This window comes from Sus scrofa, unplaced genomic scaffold (assembly GCF_000003025.6).
Source record: "Sus scrofa isolate TJ Tabasco breed Duroc unplaced genomic scaffold, Sscrofa11.1 Contig958, whole genome shotgun sequence".
Lineage (NCBI taxonomy): Eukaryota > Metazoa > Chordata > Mammalia > Artiodactyla > Suidae > Sus > Sus scrofa.
The window spans coordinates 22,166-32,192 of NW_018085359.1; the positions used below are offsets into that span (position 1 = coordinate 22,166).

The 10,027-nt window shown below is 38.5% G+C and overlaps 1 protein-coding gene across 1 annotated transcript; it reads left to right on the forward strand.

The window, feature by feature from the left end:
- The first annotated feature begins 7,641 nt into the window (after nucleotides 1-7,641).
- LOC110259175 (olfactory receptor 7E24-like) lies at nucleotides 7,642-8,571 on the forward strand. The gene has a single exon (XM_021082504.1). The coding sequence runs from the start codon at nucleotides 7,642-7,644 to the stop codon at nucleotides 8,569-8,571; it is 930 nt and encodes a 309-aa protein (XP_020938163.1).
- The last annotated feature ends 1,456 nt before the right edge of the window (nucleotides 8,572-10,027 follow it).

Below are 10,027 nucleotides of genomic sequence, written 5' to 3' on the forward strand. Positions count from 1 at the left end.
CAGAAATTGTCACAATCTTGTAAATCAACTATACTTCAATTAAACTTTAAAGTTGAAAAAAAAAAAAAAAAACCCTATCTCGAAAACATGTAGATATCTAACATAACCCACATACGGGCTAAAGAAATGAATATTATGTTATCCTTAGAGTTAAATTAGAAAGAGCATCATATTCTTGGTATAGAAAAACTACTGTGGCATAGATTTTGTGATCGATGCAATGGATTTGCGGTGATGGGAATGTCTGAGTTTCTTGTTTAGATCCCACACTTGGACATAAGAAGCAAGGAATACAGGTGAATTTCCTCCTGAGGAGAGAAAGGACTCAGAAACGTCCAAGTACATTAACTTTTCTCCCTTTCCTCTTCCATTAATACTAGCAAGTCTCCAGGGACTGGGACCACATGGGCTTTGTGCACTGAGCCTTAAGGTCACCCACTGTACATAATTGGCCAGTGCCTCCAGCCCTTTACTTGGACAGTTCAAATAGTGTGACTGCACACCTATGTCTCCATTCTTTGTGGGCACCTGCATCAGCAGTTACCTGCCTGAGTCTGTCTTCCTGCCAGTCCTGAGGAGGGACCGTAAGAATTCAGCCCACACAACACAGGAGGGGGCAGTGAATATGAAGCCCTTGGTCATGGTCCAGCAATGACGCAGCCCAACCCAGTAAGTGTTGAGGTGAGAGAGCTATTGATGGAGGGACTGTTGGGAGCATGATTTCCTCCTCAACAAAACAAACACAGCAGTCAGGTTAGACAACTGAGGGGGCACCAGTAATCACAATTTTGCACCAGGGCCTCAGAAGTTTGTGATCTTGGTTCTGGTAGAAATGGGATAACTCTCATTCAGTTTGTGCTTCCACTATCACTGGCTCTGGCTCTGCTTGGCATCTCCCCACCTGTAGCAGCTAATGGGTCCCTAAACTGCCCCCCTGAGCACTTCTGGTGATTATAACAGCAACAATGAGGACAAGGAGGAGAATCAGGCTTACATTAACCATAACATCATGCGCTATGATTGAGGGCCTCCTAAGTGTCAGGTTCTAGGTGTTTTTTAATGTATCTTATTTGATTTTGCATGCATACTCTCTCTCCAATTATAACTGCACAGCCACAACTATTACTTTAACAGGGTAAAAGGAGCACAGTATTTTATAAAACTTGTACCAGGTCATGAGTTCGAAAAGGTCAAAGCAAAGTTTTAAGCCAGTCATTCTGGACAGGCTGACTCCAGACACAGGCCATCTGGGCTGTTTTCCCCCTGCCAACCCAAACAGTCATATCAAGATCAGTCTTGGAAGAGACTCCTTGCTTACTATGCCATTCCTTTGGAGTTTTCTGGAGGGCCACAGTGCAGGGCAGTAGGTAGGACTTGCTGGATCAACCACAGGAAGAAGGAAGGGCGAGGTCTCAGGCAAAGGTCATAAAGAATTGGCAGAGCACATTTCAAAGCCGATCTCTGCTGACCCTGCTCCTGGATTTCACTTCAGCTGTCTACTTCCTCCTCCATGCTCACAATTGCCCTGCTCAATTACAAAAAGAAACATAAAGTCAGAGCCTTAAAATCTATTTCTACTAGGGAAAATGAAATTTTTTTTTAAATAGCTTATATGTATCCATAGTGAGACTTTTGTACATCTGCTTGAAACTTTCAGAAAATCTGGAAACACTGAAATTTAGTGTGTGGGATTCAGAGACTGAACAATATAAATTTTTTTTGGCTGCATCCATGGCATGCAGATGTTCCTAGGCAAGGAATCAAACACACACCATAACAGCAACCCAAGCTGCAGCAGTGACAACATCAGACCCTGAACTTGCTGTACAACAAGGGAACTCCCTGACAACTTAATTTTGAATCCTGTGTGCTCCTCTTATTCGTAGTGTATTATGGGGAAATTTCTTAGTATCTCTGAGACTTAGGATTGTCAAATGAATTGGTTCCTTTTTGATACAAATCCATTGAATAAGGACTAACTGTATAATTGATGCCCCCTATACACAAACTAAGTGATGAATGCATTAGGAAAGACAAAAAAAATTATATATTTTTATAAACAATCACAAGTCTAACTCTCTTGTCATTTGATTTTATCTGTGGACCTAATTTTATTGTTTCTTATATCCCTGACAGGACATTTTACCTGTGGTATACGGCTACCTTTTCCAGATATATAGAGGAGTGATTGAGGCTCATTTATTTCTGATTCCCAGGAGCCTATAATACTCTGTTGGCGCAGAGGAGGCACCAAGAATGGAAAAAAAATCCCCAGAGAAGTGTTCAATAAACCCTTCCATTTTTCATAGAAACAAAATGGGGGCCACGTGGTTTTCACACAGTGAACTGTTCATGCCAGTGTTTTCATTCTTCTCAGGAATTACCTGTCAGACTACAGACAAGATAAAACCGTGCTGTTATGTGTCTATGTCCTACATTTTCTATGGAACCTTTTATTTTCCATTTAATAGCATCTACAGGATGCAATGGTTGAAAAGTCATTCCATAAATTTTCATAAATATGAGGGGGAAAGTGTCAGAAAAGAAAAAGGGGGTACATCTTACTACATGAGCTGAAATACATTTTAGGATTTCATATCATCCATGCTCCAGTGTCCTGAAATAAGAGTCTTCAGCCTCTCTGCCATGTAATCCATAGAAGGTCTTTAAATGGGAGGTTGCATTTAATTACTATACCCATATTCCAGTAGTGATTGAAATTCTTTAAAAAGTGACCAGATATTTATTAAATTCCAATCTCCCAAAAGACAAGTTAATTTTGCCACTCATGTTCTAGAGGTGGGTGTTCGACCCCCCATTTCCAAGAAGGAAGAGAAGCCCAGAGAGGAGGAGAGATCTACACATAGTGCACATATAGGGGGTGAGAGATCCAGGACTCAAATATTGATCAGTTTATTCCTGCACCAGTTCTCAGTCATCTCTATGGTAGCTAAAAAGTGTTTCTTTTCAAACCAAATTTGTTCCCAGATTTGAAATGAAGATAGAAGAATTAATTCACCTTCTTTTTATTCAGTGTGTCTACCTGTTAATTATGGGAATGAACGAATAGTTTACAGAGGCCATAATGGCACCAATATGGTGGGTTATAGGGCTTTCTATGAATAGTCATGTTTTACAGTCCAGAATTTGTATATATAAATTCTCATTTATGTGATATAGAGAGAAGTGCAATTTTCATAGGATTTTTATGAGAATGGTACAAATAACAATAAAATGAAAATATAACAGATATAATGTCAAATAAAATTTTAATTTATAAATATATTAAATTACAAAGCTACAATTACCTTTAAAATATAGTAAATATATTTTAAAATATATTAAGTTTATATTAAAATATATAGATTTATAAACTGATTAAAATGATCTTTTAAAAATTTATTGAAGTATGGCTGATTTATAATGTATTAATTTCTGCTGTATAGCAAAGTGACTTAGTTATACATGCACACATTCTTTTCATATTATTTTCCATTATAGTTTATCACATGATATTGAATATTTTTCCCTTTGCTATAGAGAAGGACTTTGTTGTTTATCCATTCTGTACATAGTAGTTTGTCTCTACTAATCCCCAATTCCCAATCCTTCCCTCTCCCACACCCCTCCCCCTTGACAACTACAAATCTGTCCTCTATGTCTGTGCATCCATTGCCATCTTGTAGTTATGTTGATTTGTGTAATATTTATTTTATTTTTATCATTTTATATTTATATGTATTTTTTTCTATTGTACAGCATGGTGACCCAGTTACACTTACATGTACACATTCTATTTTTGCACATTATCATGCTGCATCATAAGTGACTAGACAGAGTTCCCAGTGCTACACAGCAGGATCCCATTGCAAAACCATCCCGAAGGCAACATTCTGCATCTATTTACCCCAAGCTCCCAGTTCCTCCCATTCCCTCCCCTTCCCCCTTGGCAACCACAACATTTTAGATTTCATATGTAAATAATATCATATGGTATTTATCCATCTCTTTCTGGCTTACTTCTCCTAGCATGAGAATCTCTAGGTCCATCCATGTTGCTGCAAAGAATGTTATTTCATTCTATTTAATGGCAGAGTAATATACCATCGTAAAAACAACCTTATCTCATGTAATGTATTGCACAAGGAAAAGGCTGGCAGTAGGTGTATGTATTTCACAGGAGACTTAAACACAATGTTGTGGTTCCAATACATTTCAGAGGCATCATGTGTAGTATACTCTTCAGGTAAAATTTTCAGAAAGCTGGTTATCGACAAATAAATCAATACTGACATTATGAAAACATTGACAAGAAAACATACCCATCAGCCTCAAGACACTGGTTGCCTTTGGAGTACAGATTTGCACCTACATTCTTTCTCTCATATTATCTTCCATCATGTTCTATCACAAGAGACTGGATATAGTTCCCTGTGTTATATAGTAAAACATCACTAATAAGTTCTTTTGCATTATTTAATTAGATTCCACATCTAAGTGATATCATATCTTTCACTAGAAAAAAAATTAATGAAGGAGTATTATTAGGCCACTACAAAATTGAGCCCCCCCCCAAAGCAAAGAGAAGTCTCGCACACCAGACATTTTACTGAGATTCTATGGGGTTAATAAAATTAACCCTGCATAAAATTAAAACATTTCAAGAATGTTGCTTAAATTTCTTTAATGTTTAAACATTGATGATTCTCTGTATACTAATACCTTCTTTGTAGTTATCAGTGTTTTATGATTCTGTGCCCCAAACTAAACCATATTTATCAAAATTTGAAGGCCACAAAAGTCAAAGATTAAATGAATTTTTAAATTTTTTATTGATGTGTAATTGATTTACAACATTGTGGTAGTTTCATGTATACAGTATAGTGGTTCAAAGTTTTTGCAGATTATATTCCATTTTAGGTTACTGTACAATATTACAGTAAATCTTTGTTGCTAAACAGGTTTATGTGTAGTCATTTGTACATGTTAATCTCAAACTCCTAATTTGTTCCTCCTACCCCACTTCCCCTTTTTAATCATAAATTGGTTTTCTCTGTCTATGAGTCTGTTTCTGTTTTTTGCATAGATTCACTGGTATTATATTTTATATTCCACATGTAGGTGATACATAATATTTGCTTCCTCTGTCTGACTTATTTCACCAAGCATAATATTCTCTAGGTCTATCTATGTTGCTGCAGATGGCAATATTGTATTTTATCCTTCATTTTCTGGCCAAACCTGCAGCAAATGGAAATTCCCAGCCTAAGGGTCTAATAGGAGCTGCAGCTGCAACCTGTGCCACAGCCACTGGCAACACCAGATCCTAGCTACATCTGTGAACTACGATGCAGGTTCTAGCAACACCAGGTCCTTAACTCACTGAGCGAGGCCAGGGATCAAACCCGTGTCTTCATGCATACTATGTCAGGTCCTTAACCCACTGAGGCACAATGAGAAATCCTTCATTCCTTTTCATGGTGGAATAATATTCATAGACACACACACACACACACACACACACACACACACACACACATATACACACACACACACACACACACAAATATATATATATATATATATAACATTTTCTTAAACTGATTGCCTGTTGATGGGCACTTGGGTTGTCTCCATCTCTTGGCTATTGTAAGCAGTGCTGCTATGAACACTGAGGTACATGTATCTTTTTGAATTAGAGATTTCATCTTTTCAGATTTTTATGCCCAGGAGTGGAATTGCTGGATCATATATGGTAGTTCGATTTTAGTTTTCTGAGGAACCTCCATACTATTCTCCACAGTGGCTGTACCAATTTACATTCCCACCAACAGTGTAGGAGGCTCCTTTTTCTTCACACCCTCTACAGCATTTATTACATGTAGACTTTCTGAAGATGGACATTCTGACCAGTGTGAGGTGATACTTCCTTGTGGTTTCGCCTTATATTTTTCCCATGCTTCTTGGCCATCTCTAAGTCTTCTTTGGAAAAATGTCTTTAGGGCTTCTAACCTTCTTTTTGATTGGGCTGTTCATTTTTGCAGCACTTTAATTTAGAATGCAGATGACACAGCTTTGCCTTTTATTTTATTTTAATATGTTTATTTATTTATTTTGCTTTTTTAGGGTCCATGCCCACAGCATATGGAGGTTCCTAGGCCAGGGGTTGAATTGGAGCTGTAGCTGCTGGCCCATGCCACAGCCACAGCAACTCGGGATCTGAGCCGTGTTTGTGACCTACCCCACAGCTCACTGCAATGCCTGATCCTTAACAAACTGAGCGAGGCCAGGGATCAAAACTGCAAACTTATACTTCCAGTCAGATTCGTTTCCGCTGAGTCACAATGGGAACACCCAGGCTCGCCTTTTATAGAGTGTTTATCAATATTCTAAATGAAGAGAATATCAATCACTGTGTTTGAATATACTATTTTTAACTGCTTCTTAATGTTTAAAATTATTAGTATTTTTATGTTAAAGCATGAAGGGTATTATTGTACTCTATTTCTTTCTTTTTTTTAAGATGTTTATGAATTTATTTTTTTCCCACTGTATAGCAAGGGGATCAAGTTATCCTTACATGCATACATTTTTCCCCCACCCTTTGTTCTGTTGCAATATGAGTATCTAGACATAGTTCTCAATGCGACTCAGTAGGATCTCCTTGTAAATCTATTCTAAGTTGTGTCTGATAAGCCCAAGCTCCCGATCCCTCCCACTCCCTCCCCCTCCCATCAGGCAGCCACAAGTCTATTCTCCAAGTCCAGGATTTTCTTTTCTGTGGAGATGTTCATTTGTGCTGGATATTAGGTTCCAGGTATAAGTGATATCATATGGTATCTGTCCTTGTCTTTCTGACTCATTTCACTCAGGATGAGATTCTCTAGTTCCATCCATGTTGCTGCAAATGGCATTATGTCATTCTTTTTTATGGCTGAGTAGTATTCCATTGTGTATATATACCACATCTTCCGAATCCAATCCTCTATCGATGGACATTTGGGTTGTTTCCATGTCCTGGTTATTGTGAATAGGGCTGCAATGAACATGCCGGTGCATGTGTCTCTTTTAAGTAGAGCTTTATCTGGATATATGCCCAAGAGTGGGATTGCGGGGTCATATGGAAGTTCTATGTATAGATTTCTAAGGTATCTCCAAACTGTTCTCCATAGTGGCTGTACGAGTTTATATTCCCACCAACAGTGCAGGAGGGTTCCCTTTTCTCCATAACCCTATAACACTTGTTATTTGTGGACTTATTAATGAAGGCCATTCTGACTGGTGTGAGGTGGTATCTCATGGTAGTTTTGATTTGCATTTCTATTGCTTTCTTAAAGAAGTAGATGTTTTTACCATGATTGTAGATTTATTATTTCTAATTTTCTTGCTCCTCTGTTAACCTTCAGTCGAGTGTTTCAAAAGTAAGTGTGTATACGTAGAGGTGAATAACAAACAAATGAGGAAAGATTTCCAAGAAGATAGCATTGAACATGCTGAGAAATTTTCTGTAGTCAAAGACCCCAAGTGTCAATACTTTTTTGGGATTTGCTTGAGTTCAAAATATGGCAATCGTGCTGCATGCCCACTTGCTTGTTTCCTTTCTTCCAACCCTCTTTTCTTGTTCCAAAGGTGTCCACACACATGGAACCACAAAATCTAACAAGTGTCTCTGACTTCTTCCTCCTGGGACTCTCAGAGGATCCAGACCTGCAGCCCTTCCTCCTTGGGCTGTTCCTGTCCATATACCTGGTCACCATGCTGGGGAACCTGCTCATCATCCTGGCTGTCACCTCTGACTCCCACCTCCACACCCCCATGTACTTCTTCCTCTCCATCCTGTCATTGGCTGACATGGGCTTCATCTCCACCACTGTCCCCAGGATGATTGTGAACATCCAGACTCACAGCAGAGTCATCTCCTATGCGGGCTGCCTGACGCAGATGTCTTTTGTGATCCTTTTTGGATGTATGGATAGTACTCTTCTGACTGTGATGGCCTATGACCGGTTTGTGGCCATCTGTCACCCACTGCACTACCCAGTCATCATGAGCCCATGCCTCTGTTGCTTCTTAGTTTGGGAGTCTGTTTTTGTTAGTCTTTTGGACTCTCAGCTGCACAATTTGCTTGTCCTACAAGTTGCCTGCTTTAAGGATGTGGAAATTTCAAACTTCTTCTGTCACCCTTCTCAACTCCTCAAACTTGCCTGTTTTGACACTTTCACCAACACCATTATTGTGTATTTTGTTGGCACCATCTCTGGTTTTCTCCCTATCTCAGGGATCTTTTTCTCTTACTATAAAATTGTTTCATCAGTTTGGAAAGTCCCCTCATCAGCTGGAAAGTATAAAGTCTTTTCCACCTGTGGCTCCCATCTGTCAGTTGTTTGCTTATTTTATAGAACAGCTATTGATGGTTACCTTGGATCAGCATTGTCGCCATCTCCCAAGAAGGATATGGAAACCTCAGTGATGTACACCGTGGTCACCCCCATACTGAACCCCTTCATCTACAGCCTGAGGAACAGGGATATCAAGAGGGCTCTATGGAGGATCCTTCGCAGAACAACTTAATACCAGCTTGTGGGAAAATCTTTTTGAAATATAGATTGAAAAAATGAGCAAAACTAAACTTGCAGACCAATGAATACTGCTTCTTTGGTCACACTGTTGTTTCAGTCCTCTATATGTTTCAAAAGTGGATATTACTTCCTTTGACTCATTTTTAGTTGGATTGTGGGAATATTCTGGGATCCATTGTACATCATAATGAATGCATAAGAGGTTCCCCTCAAATACCATGGTATCCAGAAGAAATGTACAACTCTCTTTTACATACTGAATGTTTTCACCTTTTTCCGTTATTACTGTTTCTTTTCCACAAAACTTTTGCATCTGTCAAATCTGTTTATTCAAGTAATGTCTGAGCATGCAGTACACTGGTCCTCAAGTATGGATTTTACGGAATCCCCTGAGTGTTTTATACATACTGAGGACTTGGTCTCATTACCAGAGATCCTGATTTAGTTGGACTGGTGTGTATCTAGGTAGGAGGAGTTTTTAAAAGCACTTGGAAAGGTTTAGTTGTCATTGTCTCAAGAGATCAAGCTCGAAAGGATAAGTTACAAAAGAGCTTATTACGACTCTAGGCAATGTCCTCTAATACATTGCCCTTCAATATCATAAGATCTTCATTTGTGCTGGTCATTAAGGTACTGTCTCTCTGCCCCCAAATCACCCTTCTACACTTACCTTGTGATACCAGGGTGGTTCTTTTGAAATCACTGCTCTATCTTCCATATGGCTTTCTTCTTATATACTTTAAATAATGCTTAGTAAGTTTCATTTACCCCACTCAAGCGTTAAGTTCACTACTCTTTTTCTACCCCTAAGCCCTTGGTATTTATTGGCTTCTATCTGTTAACCACACAGTTCCATTTTTTTGACTGTCCTGTTGCAGCTATTTAACCAATTCTCTACACTCAGTTCATTTAACTGGAATAAATAGCTTGTCTTTTTCTTGATAGACCCTTGAATGATCAACCATAACATGGGGAGAAATCTATGCCATGAGTCGTGTGCAGTTGAAATGTTGACAGATGAGATTAAAAAATAGAAATGTCTTTAAGTACCTACTGTTGATAAAGGTTGTAGAACAGATTTAAGTCCTTGTATATTTCCAGTTGATATGTAGCTCTAAAAGGGTCTGAAGATTATTAAGTTACAAAATTTGTCATAAATAAATTAAACTTTGTCTTCCTTTACTTTACCATAAGTAGTAAAGGGCCTTGTTGGCAGCAAAGGTGAGCTCTTTTTCTTTCACTGGTAACAGGCTGGTTAGGACTTCACTGTTCCCAACCTTCCCTATATTCTGTCATAATAAATCAGTCTTTGGGCTTCATTTGTGTTCTTTAAAATGATAATCCATCTTTCCTTAGCAACATCACAATAGTTTCCTCTTAATTTTTTATTAGAATTGATTTACAATGTTCTGTCTATTTCTGCTATACAGGGAACTACATATCTAATC